At 40.4% G+C, this 19,824-nt stretch overlaps 1 protein-coding gene and 1 pseudogene across 1 annotated transcript in view; both read left to right on the top strand.

Moving 5' to 3' along the window:
* Positions 1-19,824, top strand: part of STX7 (syntaxin 7) — a 56,639-nt gene that overhangs the window by 21,968 nt on the left and 14,847 nt on the right. Inside the window, exon 3 of the mRNA XM_061428006.1 lies at positions 17,769-17,838. Coding sequence (XP_061283990.1) covers positions 17,769-17,838 — 70 coding nt within the window. The remainder of the gene's footprint in view (positions 1-17,768; positions 17,839-19,824) is intronic.
* LOC133254550 (U6 spliceosomal RNA) lies at positions 781-894 on the top strand (annotated as a pseudogene).

Here is a 19,824-nt window from a genome sequence, read left to right as displayed (position 1 = left end):
CCGTCCTTCCAATGAATAATCAGGACTGATTTCCTTTAGGATTGACTGGTTGGATCTCCTTGCAGTCCAAGGGACTCTCCAAGAGTCTTCTCCAGCACCATAGTTCAAAAGCATCAATTCTTCAGCTCTCAGCCATCTTTATAGTCCAACTCTCTTCTATTTGATTGGTATATTAAACTACTATAATTGTCCGCTTATTTTCTGCATTCCCTACTAGAATGCCAGCTCCTAAAGAGAAAGAACTTCACGTGCCCTGTTCATAGCTCTCTGTCCTATAAGAACAAATGAATAATCTCAAGTAGGTTACCCTTTATCTATATAAGTATGTGTGTCATGTACTAGCCATTATAAATGTTTATTTTTTTTCTTACCTTTGACCTTATGGCAGGAATCTCTTCTCACTCATTTGGTAATGAGATGCTGGCTTGTGAATTCTTCTGTATTTCATCTTTATGCTTTTTTTCTAAGTGCCAACATTTTTTCCTTTACTACCAGAGTCTCTAATCTCTTCTATGGCAGGGGATCATACTTTAATGCAGAATTATATCCCTCAAGAGCTTTGCATACAGAGGCTATTAAGAATCCGTTGGATGACAAAGGATAGAACATAAAGGCGAGAATAGAAAACTTCAAAGAAGAGAATGTTATGATTTCAAGATGTGACCCTGGAGGAAAAGAACACAGTTTGACAAGATGGGAAGTGCTCAGCAATCCTGACTACAATGCTACAATGTAAAATCAACTGAATGAGAACAAAACAAGTTTTATAAAGAAATCTTAGTGCTCACATTGGCAGCACATATATTAATACTAAAAATGGAATGATACAGAGAAGATTAGCATGGCTCCTGCACAAGGATGACATGAGGGGAAAAAGGTATCTTAGAAATCTTAAAGGAAAGGCACAGTACCTTTCTATGAGCCTGGTTCTGGGGTGGGGTAGGGGTGGGGTACCAGTTGTTTAATATGAATAATGGAAAGGGAGAGGGGAATGAGAGGGTACAGAAATCACTCTATGATGCATGGATCCATACAGCATTTGGAAATACTAGGAACATTTCATCTAGAGGGGGATTGGATTGCTGCTTCAAATAGTTGAAGGGATGTCAAGAGGAACCAGAGATCAAATTGCCAACATCCGTTGGAAATCATGGAAAACGCAAGAGAGTTCCAGAAAAAAATCTACTTCTGCTTCATTACACCAAAACCGTTGACTGTATGGGTCACAACAAACTGGAAAATTCTGAAAGAGATGGGAATACCAGACCACCTGACTTGCGTCTTGAGAAAACCTATATGCAGGTCAGGAAGCAATAGTTAGAACTGGACATGGAACAACAGACTGGTTCCAAATAGGAAAAGGAGTACATCAAGGCTGTATATTATCACCCTGCTTATTTAACTTATATGCAGAGTACATCATGTGAAATGGCAGTCTGGATCCATTGAAGCACAAGCTGGAATCAAGATTGCCAGGAGAAATACCAGTCACCTCAGATATACAGATGACACCACCCTTACGGCAGAAAGTGAAGAAGAACTAAAAAGCCTCGTGATGAAAGTGAAAGAGGAGAGTGAAAAAGTTGGCTTAAAGCTCAACATTCAGAAAACGAAGATCATGGCATCTGGTCCCATTACTTCATGGGAAATAGATGGGTAAGCAATGGAAGCAGTGACAGACTTTATCTTTTTGGGCTCCAAAATCATTGGAGATGGTGACTACAGCTATGAAATTAAAAGACGCTTACTCCTTGGAAGAAAAGCTATGACCAACCTATACAGCATATTCAAAAGCAGAGACATTACTTTGCCAACAAAGGTTCGTCTAGTCAAGGCTATGGGTTTTCCAGTAGTCATGTATGGATGTGAAAGTTGGACTATAAAGAAAGCTGAGCACCAAAGAATTGATGCTTTTGAACTGTGGTGTTGAAGACTCTTGAGAGTCCCTTGGACAGCAAGGAGATCCAACCAGTCAATTCTAAAGGAAATCAATCCTGAATATTCATTGGAAGGACTGATGCTGGTGCTAAAGCTCCAATATTTTGGCCACCTGATGCAAAGAACTGACTCATTAGATGCCGGAAACGATTGAAGGTGGGAGGAGAAGGGGATGACAGAGGATGAGATGGTTGGATGGCATCACTGACTCGATGGACATGAGTTTGAGCAAGCTCTGGGAGTTGGTGATGAACAGGGAAGCTTGGCATGCTGCCATCCATGGGGTCTCAAAGAGTCGGACACGATTGAGTGACTGAACTGAACTGAAGTGTCAAGTGGAAGAGGATCTCCTTTCCTTTTGTATGATATTAAGGAGAGTAATTAAGAGTTGAGTAGAAGGAATTGCAGTGATTATGAGTGGTCCTTCCTGCAAGGTTTTCTGAGGTTGCTATGGACTGGTACAAGTTACTCATTCATCCAGGTGTTTGAGCGTACATCAAAGATACTTGACAAGTATCTTAATTTATTCATTAATTTTTTTTTTTTTTTTACCTTCCTCTCTTGTAAGCTGTGTCAAGTTCCTTGTTATGGACTGAATTGTGTTCCCCTATTCATTTGTTGAAGTCCTAATCTGCAGTGTGACTGAATTTGAAGATAGGGCCTTTGGAAAGGTAATTAAGGTTAAAATAGGTCATAAGGGTAGTGTCCTAATCCGGTGTGACTGTTGACCATATGTGAAGGGGAGAAACACCAGGGATGCTCAGGCACAGAGAGAAGGCCACATGAGGATATAGCATGAAGAAGGCCATGTGCAAGCCAAGAAGAAGCCTCAGGAAAAGCCCACCCCACTGGCACCTTGACCATAGGCTTCCAGCCTCCATCCAGAACTGCGAGAAAATAAAATTCTGTTGTTTTAAGCCGCCACTCTATGCTATTTTGTTATGGCAGCCCTCGCAAACTAAACACAGCCCTGCATTCCATGGCATATTGCACTGGGATTTAAAGTGACAGGAAACCCAGATAATGCTGAAGTTGGCTTTTGAATCCCAAGATTCTACACTTTGTTGTAATGTATTGTATTTTGAAAGTAATGCGGGTTAGTGTGCTTTAGGCAGGTATTGATATAGAATGAGAGAAGAGATATTTATATTAACTTCTTTGATTTTTATGAAAAACTCAAGATTCTGAAAGATGTTTTCATTTACTGAATAGCTCATTAGGAAGAGTAATTCATGGATAATATAGAAATACCTTTATTAAATAGTCCTTTGTTATAAGGTTACTTCTGTTTGAAGTGATTACTGATAATGACCATAATGATAAGCCAACACTGACAAAGTGACATTAGTTGATTTTTCAGCTCTTATCTACCAAAATCCCTAACTCAGGCTTTTACTCTGGGTAGAACTAGACTTTTGAGCATGTAAATAAATGGAACTTGGATACACAGATAAGAGAATGTTTTCATCTAGGTATCATTACACTGGGTATTTTCTCTATATAGATCTCGGAAGGATTCATTTGTAAAAACAGCATGAGTGGTAAGTTCCCCCAGTGTTAAACTTATAATCTTAGGATAAAGTCTCCATGAACAGAGGTTTGGTAAGTGCTGTATGGCACAGTCATGTACTAGAGGACGCACAGTATTGGGCTCAACTAGAGTTTTGGGTTTGTCGAGTGGTTAAGATGAGTGGAGGGAGGGACTCAAGGACACAAGCAGGGGAGTAGAAGATGATGATGTTTAGGCTGGCTGTGGAGTGCAAGTTGGGTCAGGAGGCCAGTGAACCGAGGGGGAGGGGGAGGTTGTGTGAGGGAAAGTGGCAAAGAGGCAGGACCGAAGGGCCCTAGGTCCTGGGAGTTGTCAGAGGTTTGTTGGGATCAGGGTACCAGTCAGAGAGTGCTAGGCATACAGGAGGTGGTGATTTGTAAGTTGTGTCTATGAAACTAAGGTTATGGAACAGTTAACAGTTGTTGGTAATAAGAAGGCATTCGGTTAGATCTTGGAGTGTGTGATTTTGAGAGGATAGAGGATAAGCTCATTTGGAAAGAAACATACAAAGAACTGGGGCTTCTCTGTGGCTCAGCTGATAAAGAATCTGCCTGCAATGAGGGAGACCTGGGTTCGATGCCTCAGTTGGGAAGATCCCCTGGAAAAGGGAAAGGCTACCCACTCCAGTTTTCTGGCCTAGAGAATTTCATGAACTATATAGTTCATGGGATTGCAAGGAGTCGGACACAACCGAGCAACTTTCACTTTCATACAAAGAACTGAGGCCAGGATTGTTGTTCAGTCCCTCAGTTGTGTCTGACTCTTTGCCACCCCATGGACTGCAGCCTGCCAGGCCAGGATGGTGGCAGGGTTATCAGCATGGGTACTGAGATCACCAGGAGCTGAGAGAGAGGAGTCGAGAGTGACAGTGAACCTGTAGCTAAAACCATCAGAAAGTCTGGAGTGTGACCTGAACAACCCAGAGTGACACCCACTGTTTCTGGGGCTCTTGCTTTCTGTGCATCTATCCTGACCTGTCATTTTTTATTCATTGCAGAAAAGAATTCTAAATTCTTTTTCTTCCCTAAGTTCCTCTAGTTTCTGCTTCATTGGTGCATATTATCTGGCCCTCTTGCCTAGGAGCTCTTTTGTGATCTTCCTTTAAAATTGCAGTTGCTTCACTGAGTTAAAAAAAAAAAAAATTCAGTGCTATTTTGGGTTATAATTTTCACCTTATCCACTTCTGTGGTTACATTTTTTTTCCTGCTGCGTTTTCCTCATAGGGAGTTTTGCTGTTCTTTTCCACAGTTTTTTATAGTCTTCTGCATGGTTGCTATATCTGTTCTTTCTGTTGTTATTCAGTGGAGTGAGTGTGCTTTTCCTGGCTGTGAAGGGAGAGGGAGGAGCCAGACTCTACTCTAGGACCCCTTCCTCTCTGTGCTGCCCTGAGGCACTGTTTCTTTCCCCCTCTGCCTCTCAGAACCTAGCCTGGTGTAGGAGGGCTTTCCCCTCCAGCCATAGTGTCCCCCCATCACTCCATTGACTCCCCAGTGTTCAGCTGCTTCTTTCTAAGGTGTCCCTTTCCTCTTAGGGAAAGGTGACACTTTAAGAGATGGGTAGCCTGGGGGCCCGAGGGTGGTCCCAGCCTCCGGTTTCCAGCTCCCCCAGCAGAGCCACCCCCGTTCCTTCTCAGCGCTGCTCCTGGACCCCACCTCGGGGTGCAGTCACCGTCTTCTGCTGGTGGATACTTGCTGGTGACATTTGGAGCTCTGCCTCCCCTGTTCTCATCTGCAACACCCCCTCACTCCCTGTCCATACACGTGGCTTCTCACCCAGGATCTGCTCTTATCTGTTCCTTTTGGCCACATGTACATATTTTTGAGGATTTTTTTGTTGTCTTGGTTTCTCTGAAAATATAACTTGTGTAGGTTTTCTTCCCCCACCCCCACTCTGTTCTTTATGGCTTGGGGAGGGAAGAAGAGGCAATAACATGTGAGTAGCAGGGTGTTGCAACTAAAACTGATCAGGAATTCAGACTGAGGTTAACAGTTGAGGAAGCACTGTCATACAAGCTGGAGGGGGATTCCTCACATGCCTAATACTGCAGCTGCTTTTGGAGCAAGGGGAGGCCATCAGCGGATGACAGGAAGGAAGCTCGTCCAAGAGGTGAGGTGGGCCGAGGAGGCTGGAAAACCGGAAGGAGTAAGGTTTCCCCACTGGCAAGCCCCCCTGTCTTAGCTGTGTACACAGACCACCCTCTCAAGGGGCCGTGTCCTACTCTGGGCCTCTGTTAACTCCTGATTCTAGACTCCCTCCAACTAGGTCGGCTGGGCAGGCCCATGTGACAAGAGGTTAAGTCTGAACGTCTTTGCTAAGTCAGAGCTTGCAGTATTCTGGCCACCTTCGAATTCCAAAGTGCTGTTTAGATACAGTTTGCAAATGACTCGCTTTTGTACTTTGTTCATTTTTAAGAACCATGACTTCAGATTTAACTTTTTGTTAGTCTGCAGAAGCTGTAAAATGCCCGAAATTGCAACTCTGTGACACTGTGTGCCTTTCTTGAAATATCTGGGAAGAAAACCAATGAGGAATTTAAAATTAAATGTGTTCTAGATGAGAGACTGCTTCATGGAAGCAGGACTTGCCTGCGGGTGTTGGAGTGCCAGGAGGGCGAGCACAGTAAACCAGAGTGCTTGGCCCCGGCTGCACCGGCTTCACCTGCAGCTTCTCAGCTCAAGACTCATTCTTTAGAAGATCCTTCATTTTCCTCCCCACCATGCACATCAGTTCTTTCACTCATGAAGAAGATAAGCTCCCTGTTCAGGTCACAAGACAAAATATTGGGGAAAAAAGCCCATAATTATTTCAGTAGTTTTCTTTCAGATTTTCTAACGAGTTTTTCTACTTACCATGTGCTTTTTAGAATTACAGTATACTTTGTTGGTTTTGATATAAGAAAATAAACCTAGGTCACTTGATTTTTTTTTTTTTCTTCAAACCTTTTTGTGTTCAGACTTATTTTCAACCAGCTGATGCAGGTATTTTTTCATGGTACATTATCTTTTGCACCTTGTACTGAGTAATGATTAGCCCAGCCTGATTCTAACTCTGATTATCGTAAAGTTACCAGTAACAGCATCTTGTGTTCTTTTATTAGGTTGGTACAAAATTAATGCAGTTTCAGACAGTAAATTTTAATCATTATCTGTTCAGTTCAGTCACTTAGTCATGTCCAACTCTTTGCGACCCCTACAGCACTCCAGGCTTCCCTGGCCATCACCAACTCCCGAAGCTTACTCAAACTTATGTCCATCGAGTCGGTGATGCCATCCAACCGTCTCATCCTCTGTCGTCCCCTTCTCCTCCTGCCCTCAATCTTTCCCAGCATCAGGGTCTTTTCCAGTGAGTCAGTTATTTGCATCAGGTGGCCAAGGTATTGGAGTTTCAGCCTCAGCTTCAGTCCTTCCAATGAATATTCAGGACTGATTTCCTTTAGGATTGACTGGTTGGATCTCCTTGCAGTTATAACTAGTCTCAAACACATCTGTATTAATCAGAATAGGAACCATTACAATCAACCCATTCTTGCTTATTTGAGAAATAAGTTTGTGTATTCCTGTGGCATAAAAATTCGTGCTTCAAGTTTCAGCAAACTTTTGGAAAGCATTTTCTGCGTCCTGCTGGTTGTGAAAGCATTTTCCCTGCAAAAAGTTGTTGAGATGCCTGAAGAGTTGGTAGTCGGTTGACGAGAGAGGCCAGGTGAATGTGCAGATGAGGCAAAACCGCGTAGCCCCATTCGTTCAACTTTTGAAATGTCGGTTGTGCAGTGTGTGGTCGGACGTTGCTGTGGGCCCTTCTGTGGACCAGTGCTGGCTGAAGGTGCTGCATCTTGCAGTGCGTCTCATCGATCTGCTGAGAACACTTCTCAGAGGTAACGGTTTCACCGGGATTCAGAAAGCTATAGTGGATCAGCCGGGCAGCAGACCACCAAACAATGACCATGACCTTTTTTTGGTGCAAGTTTGGCTTTGGGAAGTTTTTTGGAGCTTCTTCTCAGTCCAGCTACTTAGCTGGTCATCGCTGGCTGTTGTGTAAAATCCATTTTTTTGCCACACCTCACAATCAGGTTGAAAAATCGTTCATTGTTGTTGAGTAGAATAAGAGAAGACAACACTTCAAAATGATGATTTCTTTGATTTGCAGTCAGCTTATGAGGAACCCACTTATAGAGCTTCTTCACCTTTTCAATTTGCTTTGAATGCCGAATGACTGTGGAATGTAGATGCTGAGTTCTTCTGCAATTTCTCACGTAGTTGTAAGAGCATCACCTTTGATGATTGCTCTTAATTGGTCATTGTCAACTTCCGATGGCTGGCCACCGTGCTCATATTCAAGGCTTTCGTCTCCTTTGCAAAACTTCCCTAACCACTACTGCACTGGACGTTCATTAGCAGTTCATGGGCCAGGTTGTTGATGTTGCAAGTTGTCTCCACTGCTTTACAACCCATTTTGAACTTGAATTAAAAAATTGCTTGAATTTGCTCTTAGTCTTTGAGATGACTGAATGACATCACCGACTCAATGGACATGAGTTTGAGTAAACTCTGGGAGTTGGTGATGAACAGGGAGGCCTGGCGTGCTGCAGTTCATGGGGTCTCAAAGAGTCAGACGTGACTGAACTGAACTGAAAAATAAATATAAACAGCAAGTAATGCATTAGCAAAAAAGCACAAAGCAAGAAATGTCCATTAAAATGATATATAACATAACCACATTTATTTAAGAATGTATTCCAATATCAAACAGCAAAGTTCAACAGTGCAAAACCACAATTACTTTTGCACCAACCGAATAGAAATTTATGCCATTTTGCAATGTTTCTATATATACCGTCTTCTATAATAGTGATGCTTAAAAGCACCCTTTAAAATAGATGGTTTGATAGATGAGGAAAGCCTGGAGGCTAATACAGAGTTTGCTTTTATTTAGAGTTTGTTTAATATTTAGTAGGGTTTTTTCCTATTAATAGTTCAGTTTCTCACTTGTATGTAACTGCTAGACATGGTTACTGTCAGGTAATAGCTGACTTTCTTCCTAATTGGGGGTTATAACTATCTTGTCTTGATTTATATTTATCATTATCTCTACAATTCTCATAACTTTATCAGAGTTTATTAGATTTCAGTACCCTCCTACAGTGTGTTTCACATTAGTTAATATATGTTAATAAGAATATTCTTATTCTTCATTTTGTTGTAAGCACATCACCTTCAATGATTGCTCCTAATTGGTCATTGTCAACTTCCAATAGCTGGCCACTGTGCTCATCTATGACTTCCAGAAGAAAAACATTAAGTCTCTTCATACTATTCTCTCTCATTTAGTAAGCTCTTTCTGTTTCCAGTACAAAGCCCTTACGTACATTGCCCCGAGTTGAGGTTCCTGATGACTGAGGAAGAGGTGATTTTCCGTCCACTTAACTGTGAGGCAGTTATAGCTTGGAGAGATGAGATCACTTGCCCAAGGTCAGCAGCCAGGAACGAGTGAGGTCAGGTTTCCAAATCAAGCTGTCTGGCTCCCAGACTGCTTGCTGATCAGTGTTAAACTCGTCTTCCTCTGTGTGATGTTGGTGAGACTTGAGTCAGAATCTCTAAACCACTTGCCCATGTGTTTTAATAACCGTTATTTTTTTTTTTCCACGATTGACAGTTTCAGCTGAGTTATTTCCGATTGAGCAACAGAGCTCTTTTGTGTTAAAAGAGCAGGTGGTTGTATTCTGTTCTCCGTTATTTGGAGACATTTCTTTGAAGGTGGTCTGTGTGCCTTTGGGGGCTAACTCAGGGTGTCCCCAAAGCCTGGCCACTCTCACTGGTCAGACAGTGTCCTCCCTGGTCCCCTGGGAATTCTGACAGGTGGTAACAGTGCACAGCCTCTGATAGCATGCCTATAGTTGTACTGACAGGAAGAAAAAAACAACAAAAACCTTTTGCTATGAAGCAGGTTTTTCCTCAGGTCATCCGCTAGATGGCAGCAGACTCTTACGGAACACAGTGGGTGTTTGGTACAGAAAAGAATGAAGAGGCAGAAAGGACATGGTTTGAGTTTTGTATAAATAATAATGCACTTTTCCTGGATGTGTAGGAAATGGTGTTCTCCTTATGTTATGAAAAATGTAATATACTTTAATGTTACCTCTCTAGTAGTAATAGTGCAAAGAGTTGTAGATTGTGAATAATGCAAAAATAATGTGCTCGTTGTATTCTTGTAGTGGTGCATCTTGATTTAATCCTATCTCAGTGTATTAGGTGAGTTTTTCTTCAAGTAACTGTTTATGGCTATGGAAAGAATTAATTCCGTAATTTTCATGTTTCACAAGGGTTTTTTTTTTTTTTTTCCTTTCAAATTAGACATTTGCCAGTAAAAATGAATATGACTACTTCAAAAATTCACAATACCCCAGGCAAGGTAATGAAATGAAATTTACTAGACACGACTTGGGAGAAGCTAGGAATGATTATCAGTTATTTTAGATCACTATCCTGTTTGTTACTTACCTAGAAACCTCTTTTTTGTCTCTCTGTCTCTAAACCAATTTTTTTGTAAAGAGTTTTGAACATGTCAACATGAGTAAGGCAAAACATCATATGAGCCACCATCCTAAAACGAGGAGATAGATAGTCATAAACTGGAGAGTAATAAAATAGATTGGTAACGATACATCAGTTACTCTGCAAAAATCTTCATCCAATAAAATGAAAAAGTAACCATAATTGTTTCTAAATTAACGTGAGAAGAGCAGCAGTTAAAAATAATAACTGACACACACCAGCACCTTTAATGTACCGGTATCATTTTGCCGTTGTTCAGTCTCTCAGTCATGTCTGACTTTTTGCGACCCATGGACTGCACCTCGCCAGGTTTCCCCATCCTTCACCATCTCCTGGAGCTTGCTCAAACTCACGTCCATTGAGTCGGTGATGCCATCCAACCATCTCATCGTCTGCTGTCCCCTTCTTCTCCTGCCTTCAATCTTTCCCAGAATCAGGGTCTTTTCTGATGAGTCAGTTCTTCACATCAGGTGGCCAAAGTATTGGAGTTTCAGCTTCAGCATCAGTCTTTCCAATGAATATTCAGGACTGATTTCCTTTAGGATGAACTGGTTGGATCTCCTTGCAGTCCAAGGGACTCTCAAGAGTCTTCTCCAACACCGAAGTTCAAAAGCATCAGTTCTTCAGCATTTACTCTTCTTTACGGTCCAACTCTAACATCATGATTACTGGAAAAACCATAGCTTTGACTATACGGACCTTTGTTGGCAAAGTAATGTCTCTGCTCTTTAATATGCTGTCCAGGTTTGTCATAGTTTTTCTTCCAAGGACCAAGCGTCTTTTAATTTCATGGCTGCAGTCACCATCTGCAGTGATTTTGGAGCCCAAGAAGATAAAGTCTGTCGATATCTATTTGCATGAAGTGATGGGACTAGATGCCATGATCTTAGTTTTTTGAATGTTGAGTTTTAAGCTGGCTTTTTCAGTCTCCTCTTTCACCTTCAAGAGGCTCTTTAGGTCCTCTTTGGTTTCTGCCAGAGGGTGGTGTATTCTTTCTGAAAATTGCAGAAGTTCAACTTCTTATACATGATGAGTGCTCAGTGGAAGACTTGCAGCACTGCTCAATTTTGTGTGAAATAGACTTAGTAACATAGTGTGTACTTAGTACACTCAAGTACCATACTGAACTCAGTTATGATTACAAAGTTTTAGTAGTTTTTACTAATTTAGGACAAGGATCAGCCTATTTTTACTATAAATGGCCAAATAGTAAACATTTTAGGCTTTGCAACACACATACGGTCTCTTGTGTATTCATCATCGTTGTTTTGGTTTTTTTAACCTTTTCAAAATGTAACAACCATTCTTAGCTGGAGGGCTGTATCAAAGGAGGCTGAAAGCCCCCACAGGCCATATATGCCTGACACTGATGTAAGAGGGTGATGCTGGTCTTAGGTAATGTGATGTCTATGGAATCTTGCTCATACGGCCTGAAGAAAGGACAGGTGTTTATTTCCTCATCAGCTTCAGCAGGGCAGAAGGCTCCTTGTGGTCCATGGGAGGCCTTGAAATGTGCTTCGAACACCACTTGAAACACCAGAGCGTCTCAGCTCAACTCCTTCAATTTTGCACACTTATTTTTCCTTTCTTTGCTTTGGCAGCTATCATACCTGCATTATGAAATAATCTTTTTTAAAAGTCTTTTACTCTTAGCCCTTTTAGTGCTCTGAAAAATACTGTTTTAGAAACTAAGGCGTCTACATTCTAATCCTAACTCTTCTACTTAAAAATAGCCATAGTTTCTTGAACAAATCAGTTATTCTGTCTGGTTTTCAACTTCATGTGTGTAATAAAATTGAACTAATACCATATAATGTTTCTCCTAAATTTGATTCAGTAACTTCAGATGTGTGTTTCCATAGGCTCTTCATCACCCAATCAGATGATACCTTCACTTGTTCCTCAAGTTTGTGTGCTTAGTCACTCAGTTGTGTCTGACTCTTTGCAACCCCATAGACTGTAGCTTGCCAGGCTCCTCTGCCCATGGAATTTTCCAGACAAGAATAATGGAGCCTGTTGCCATTTTCTCCTCCAGGGGATCTTCCCCACCTGGGGATCAAACCTGCATTTTGTGCATCTCCTGCATTGGCAGGTGAATCCTTCACCAATGTAGCACCTAGGAAGCCTGCTCCTCAAGTTTAGAGCTGTACAGATTAAAGAAGCAGGAATGATTGTCGATGTCCAGAAATCCTGGTAGATAGTAGGTACCCAGACCATGTTGAATGAATAAATAATAAAGGGACATACTCTTAACTTTTTTCTTATATATGCCTTGTGTTTTAGAAATACATAAGACTTATTATATAAGATTCAGTCTTTCTGATGCTGTTTTGTACCTCAGTTTAAAAATATTCATTGAGTGTCAAGAGACCCTGATAATGAGATCTGATAATGAACAGTGAATGCCAGTTCTTTCCTTTAGGAGTTTATTTACCCTTGTGGTTGGGGGAACCAGTTGATAATCTGAACATCAAGTTATGTCTTAAGTACGATATGGAGGTTCGAATCTCCAAAGTAAAGTGTCTGGTATCTTGCACTTCAAAAATAATACAAATGCCTCCTCCATTAAGGCTTTTTGGATTGTCCTTCAGTAGAATGCCTATACATAGGTCCTTGTTTGAAACATTATGAGAGCATTTATACTATGTATTGATACTTTTTTCCCTCCTTTTCTAGATTGCATACTGCTTGAGTGTAGGAGGCCTTATTTTACATTTGCATTCATGAAAAACATCAAGCACTCAGTTAATTAAATGCACTCTATTAGGCAAAGCTGAATGGTTGCCTTTCTAAGAAACTTCATTTTATGAGATACTATGTTATTCAAATTATTGTTTTAGAGTGAAAAGAAAGTTGTCAGCTAAAGCATTTGACTTGTAAGCAACTTTGGTATTTATGGAACCTCAATAGCATTAAGTCAGTCTAGATTTAAGTATAAGTAGCTAAGCTAGTTTTCAGAGAAGGCAATGGCACCCCACTCCAGTACTCTTGCCTGGAAAATCCCATGGGCAGAGGAGCCTGGTAGGCTGCAGTCCGTGGGTTTGCTAAGAGTTGGACACGACTGAACGACTTCACTTTCACTTTTCACTTTCATGCATTGGAGAAGGAACTGGCAACCCACTCCAGTGTTCTTGCCTGGAGAATCCCAGGGACGGTGGAGCCTGGTGGGCTGCCGTCTATGGGGTTGCACAGAGTTGGACATGACTGAAGTGACTTAGCAGCAAGCTAGTTCTATGAGTCGGGTCTTTCTTTTCTTGTGATTGTTGCTGGGACTCTGTCATTATTAATCACCTGCATTACTCATAATGGAGGTCAGCAATGCTCAAGGACTCAGAATGGTTTTGTGACTAAACTGTTCAGTTTGTTCCCCCTCAGGACTGGTTCTGTAATGATACTTCCCAGTGGTGATATTATAAACCAAGAAGATCCAATGTCATAAGAATTTAGGGTATCAGATGGCCAAAAATATCCATTATAATTCATCTCTTTTGTTTTCTATACTGAATAGATTTCTCCTTTTTTTTCATATTTAAGCTTGAAAAAATTAAAGAGCCCCATTTAGCATGGTACTGCTATTGCTCATACAACCCGAACTCCTCTCCCATCTCCACTGCCAGGTAGAACCAAGACACATCTGTTTCCTGCTTCCAGTGCCAGGTCTGTTTGGTGATTTCCAGTCTATGCCTCCTCTGATTTAGCAAGATGGGGTGTCACAGTATTTCCTTAGTCTGTGGACCAGAGTTTCAGTGTAACTGCTAACAACATGCCCCTATAAAACAGTGGAGAATAGAGATAGGGAAGGAAACAAATAGTTAAAATATCTACATTACAGAGCAAGGAACAGAATATTGGCACGTGCTGTAGTCTGCCGCTTAGTGGCTGGAAACAAGGCTGCGGTTTCTATTAGTCCTTTTCTCCTGGATAGCTAGTCCATGTTCCTTTTACCTTCTTTTTGTACCTCGGCTGTGGAGTAACCCAGACTTTCAAACCCGGATCCTTGCTCCTGTTCACGTGTTAGATCATACTAACTTTTCTGATTGAAGACGGCAGTATTAGCTAGTTCCCTCCAGCTCATTTCCCGAGGTTTGTTTACATGTCTCCCTCTGACTTTGCCCTGGGCACACTTTTACTTCCCCTTGATAATGACCTCAGTGGACATTGGGCTACGCTGGCCCCAAGTGGCCCCATGTAGTCTCAGCTTCCACTCAGGTGGAGCCACGGTTACACTCCTTACTTGAATATTGTCTCTCAATCATTGCAAGGGATGGAAGAAAGTTTGCAAATGGGTAATTAGATGTAAATGTGAACTATTTCTCTTCACTTTCGCACTTTAGGTCCTAAATCTGAGTTTTCTTGGTGGATATAGGTGAAGCAGCATCAGAGAATGGTGGGTCTTTGCGAGCATAAAGGTCCCGTGGGATTGCATTTCAGCTTCCCAAGATACTGTCTCTCAAGTGACACCATAATTGGGTCTTCAAAAGGCCATTAGACATTCTAGAAATCCAGCAGCTTCCAGATAAAGGAGTACTGGCAGACCAAGGAATTCTTGGTCTTTGGAATCTGTGTTTTATATATATATATATATTCCCCCCCCCCCCTCTGTTAAATTGAGTATCTTGATTAGGAGCACTGGTAGGTAGAATGATTGTGATTGATACATGGATTCAGAAGCCGGTGGGATCATGGGGGGAGGGCAGTAGAAGAAGCAGTATAAAATCCATAGTGCTGCTCTTTCAGTCAATATAAAATTCCACCTCCACCAAGATGGAAGGGCTCTAATCGTCTTGCCGCTGGGTGACGGGCTCATAACCCCCAAGAATGGTGCCATATTGTATATTTACTTTTGATTGCTGTTGGCTGCAAACTGGTACATGGCATTGTCAGTAATCATGTTAATCTGAAGAAGGGGAAGCCCATGTTGGCAAGCCTGTATGTAGTTTTTCATTCTTAAACCATTCCTGGTTGTTTATTCCATTGAACAAGTACTGCAGAAGTTGGAGTGAGAGACAGGTTGACTAACATACAAAATCTAGAAAGAGATACATCAACAAGACAGTGAAAGTGTTTGTCACTCAGTCGTGCCTGACTGTTTGCAACCCCACAGACTGTAACCCACCACGCTCCTCTGTCCTTGGAATTCTCTAGGCGAAAATACTGGAGTGGGTAGCCATGTCTTCCTCCAGGGAATCTTCCTGACCCAGGAGTCGAACCCAGGTCTCTTGCATTGCAGGCAGATTCTTTACTGTCTGAGCCACCAAGCAAGAACCTGTCAACAAGATAAGATAACACCTAATATGTAGCAGGCAACTCCAGTCACTGGGTCACCTAGTATATCACTGTTTACTTTTTAGCCGAGAATCAGTAGTAAGACTAGAACTATTCCACAAAAGGGTAATATTGGCTTGACAAAGAGCATCATTTTGCTCAATGAATCTAAGGGACTTCTGTTGTTTTTTTTCCTAGTGGACCTTGCCACTAGTTTATTATACAAAACCCTGAAATTCCACAGGTTCTGGAGTTACCATTGGATCAAGCAGGTCATTGAAGCCAAGTTGTAGAACTGCTTGTGCCACCACTTGAACTAGAAGGATAGCCTTTTCTGTTGGGGAGTTGAAGCCAAAGCCAGCAGCCTTTTAGGGCATTCAGTAGAATGGATTGGAGCCACATAAAAAGTCTCACTAAGCCGTATTTTCCCATTTGTTTTTGAGGCTGCAAAGAAAAGCAATTTGTCATTTACTCTGCAGGAGTGTATCAGTGATCCATACAGATCAATGGGCCAAGATTCTTCACCAAGGAAACAGGTTTCTGCATTAATTTATCTTCTGTCTGCTGGCATACTTCCATGCTTCCAAGGCACCTAAGAGAACATGTGGCTTCTCACTTGGCAGATTTTAAAAGCACATGTAAGGAGTGTACTGGACTTGTGTAGTGTCCTGGAGGAGGATAGGCTCAATAATCTTAACACCTGACTTGTACAGTGATAAAGAGGGTGTACAACCCTAAGATAAGACGTGGAAGGCTTGCCGCCCACCCCATCCAGCTGAAAGCATACTCCTCTTGTTTTCTATTTTTTAGGATAGAGGTAGCCTAGAAGAATCTGCTGAGGTTGAGAAGGAAATATATAACTTATTGTACAAAGCAGCCATAAGTTTAAAACAGCAAAGTTTCTCACCTTACAAAGGAAAATGTCTATTACCCCCCCAAAAAACAAAAAGAAATTCCTTTGTAACTAGCTGAGTGGTTAACAGTTGCTATATATTTCCTCTCCAGTATTTATATTTTCCATCTTTGACTTGAAAGCAATATTCATTACATCATCCTGAGTGAACAAAAGTAATCCTGTGTTTTGGAATACAATCATTCCCTTGATCCCATAAATAAACAATGACTTTTTTAAAAGCATTTAAGCTATATAAATAAACGACTTCTTTTAAATGAAAAAGAATGGATGGGTTGGATCATTTTTCCCTAGTTCTTGGAAATGTGAAAGTGCTTTACTTTGAGATGGATTTTCAACTCATCTCTGCTTGCCATTTTATTTGTGTACATAAATACATAAAACGAGAACCTTCCCCTTTGTAAAGAGCCTTTTTAAAAAAATTACTATTATTACAGTGGTAGACTTCTGAATGGTGAACTTAGCATGAAATATTTAAAACCTACAGAAGAGTAGAAGTATAGTACAGTGATCTTTTTATATACACTTTACCTGGGTTCACCAGTTGCTGACATTTTTCAATTTTTGTTTAGTCTTTCTCTCTCCAGATTCAATTCAAGTTTCTCTAGTTGTCTCTATAACTTTTTAAAAATAGTTTTTGTAGGTTTTTTTCTTTTTTCCTGAATCAGAAGACAGTCAAAAATTGTATACTGGGTGTTTTAGTATTTTATGTTTTTAATTTAGAAAGTATTTTGTGTTTTTAATTTAGAAAGCTTTCCTGCTTTTACATATTTTTTTTTTCTTTTGTGACATTGATATTTTAAGAAGTACAGATCAGTTGTTGTGAAGATTATCACATAATCTAGATTGGTCTGATTTCTTTCTCATGATTGTGTGTGATGTGTGCTCAGTTGCACATAGATTCCAGTTAAATATTTTGGCAAGAAAAATACATAGGTCATTTTGTGACTTTCTGGTTGCATCGTGTCAGGAGACTCATAATGCTAGTTTGTACGACTGGTGATCCTAAATTTGGTCATTTGTTTCAAGCAACAGATTAATCCTCTATAAAGTTAGCCCAAGTTAATGACACGTATGTGATGATAATTTGAGGTCATGTGAGTATTCTCATGGTTTTAGCATCCTTTGATTCTTGCTTGAATTACTTATTACGTAGACAGTTGAAAAATGGTTATTCTAATTTTGTTATTCCTCCTTCGTTTATTAACCATAATTCATTCACTTTATATCCCAGTGAATCATATTTTCCTCACAATTTTTGTGCCAGTAGAATTTACATGACAGTCCATGTGCCATTGTACCAAATGTGCTGATGGAATAGGGAAGAAGATAACATTTTTGGATCATAGTTACAGTTTCACACGTTAAGGTACCCACACAATACATTGTCACTAATTATGTTTGAATAAGTCATTGATTTTTTTTCTCAACTAATATTTTCTATATTTATCCCTTTGTTTTTCCTGTCTTTTTCTAACTGTCCCATTGCTTGTGTTAATTTCTAATGGCCTAACATTTGTAATAATTACTATACATTTACTTTCTATCATAATAGCTGCGGAAATACAGAGGACCCTGAATCAACTTGGAACACCTCAAGATTCACCTGAATTGAGGCAACAGCTGTAAGTATTTAGTTAAACATCAAAAGAAAATAAATAAAGAGGGGAAACCACCTATTGTTATGTTCATTTGATAGTGTGTAGTGTTATATTTCGGAGAAGGCAATGGCACCCCACTCCAGTACTCTTGCCTGGAAAATCCCATGGATGGAGGAGCCTGGTAGGCTGTAGTCCATGGGGTCGCTACGAGTTGGATGAGACTGAGTGACTTCACTTTCACTTTTCACTTTTATGCATTGGAGAAGGCAATGGCAACCCACTCCAGTGTTCTTGCCTGGAGAATCCCAGGGATGGCAGAGCCTGGTGGGCTGCCGTCTATGGGGTCGCACAGAGTCGGACACGACTGAAGCGACTTAGCAGCAGCAGCAGCAGCAGTGTTATATTTATTGGAGAAAACAATGAAAATTAATAAGGTTTTTCTGCTGCCTCATTTGTACTCAGATTTTGTGTAAGTTTTTCCCTGTCCAAAGTGGGCAGCTCTTTTCCTTTATTTTAGAGATCTGGCTTTCTCTATCAAAGCAGAATTTCTTTGGTTACCTAATACTTTTTAATAGGTTGTTTTTGATGGCTTTAGAAAAACAGTACTCTAAGCTTCCCCTTGTGTGAGTCACTTCTCATAGCTAACAGTCCCTGTGATGATTTTTATTTATTTCACTTGGATTTCATTGCACATCCAGTATGAACTATGCTCCCCAAAAGTTTATCTTTACATCCTTGAATTTCAGAAAGCATTAGCCTCTGTTTAAAAAATAAAAGATATAATCAAGTAATGTACTTACATATTTGAGTAAATTAATATGCTGTAGAACAACAGCAACAATACTTTGTGGTGTTACAGATTTTACAGTGTGTTTTTACACCTTTTCTCATCTGTACCTTACAAAATCGCAATGAGCTAGATAGATCAAAAGAACTATTTCCATTTTACTTATAAGGAAAACATTTCTGTTTGGGGTTTGATGGTTTGCCCAACATTATTCTAAACCTGAATCATTTTATATGTTAATTTAGCACTATTGCCAGCTACAAATTTCAAGTAGTATATATGTAGTAAATGAAATGCCAAATATTAGCTACAGAAGCAAAAGTTGCAAAAAGGAAGAAATTAAAAGATAGGTAATAATAATTCATATTTTTTGTGAAGTACAGTTTGAGGAATTTACAGTTGTCTTATAATTTATATTGCATTTTTCTGCAGTGGATAGATATCAGAGGGATAAACATGTCCCAAATCTAAATAATAAACCATCATTTATTAAAATAAAGTAGAACAGAAGCCATAATTCTTAATAGTTAACAATATTTTGCTAAGGTTAAGAGTGGAGATTCTGAATATGTAGACATCATTAAAGTCTTTTTATAATTTTAATTATATTACTTTTCATAAAGATTTATAAAAGATGTATAAAGATAGGGCATTTGGTAAACATATATAAGTGCAGTATAATTCCTCATCAGTCAAATATAGGTATCTATATACTAAAAGATATTATCATATGCTGCTGCTGCTAAGTCGCTTCAGTCGTGTCCGACTCTGTGCGACCCCCATAGGCGGCAGCCCACCAGGCTCCCCCGTCCCTGGGATTCTCCAGGCAATAACACTGGAGTGGGCTGCCATTTCCTTCTCCAATGCATGAAAGTGAAAAGTGAAAGTGAAGTCACTCAGTCATGTCTGATTCTTCGTGACTACATGGACTGCAGCCCATCAGGCTCCTCCAGGTCCATAGGATTTTCCAGGCAAGAGTACTGGAGTGGGTTGCCATTGCCTTCTCCGATATTATCATATAGTTTCTCGTTATTTTAAAGGACCCAAAGTGTGACCAATACACAGGAAACTCAAACAGGGGCTCTGTATCAACCTAGAGGGGTGAGATGAGGGAGAAGCGGGGGGAGGTTCAAAAGGGAGGGGATATATGTATACCTATGGCTGATTCGTGTTAAGGTTTGACAGAAAACAGCAAAATTCTGTAAAGCAATTATTGTTCAATA

Source organism: Bos javanicus, chromosome 9 (genome assembly GCF_032452875.1).
Source record: "Bos javanicus breed banteng chromosome 9, ARS-OSU_banteng_1.0, whole genome shotgun sequence".
Lineage (NCBI taxonomy): Eukaryota > Metazoa > Chordata > Mammalia > Artiodactyla > Bovidae > Bos > Bos javanicus.
This window is presented reverse-complemented; position numbering and strand designations above follow the sequence as displayed.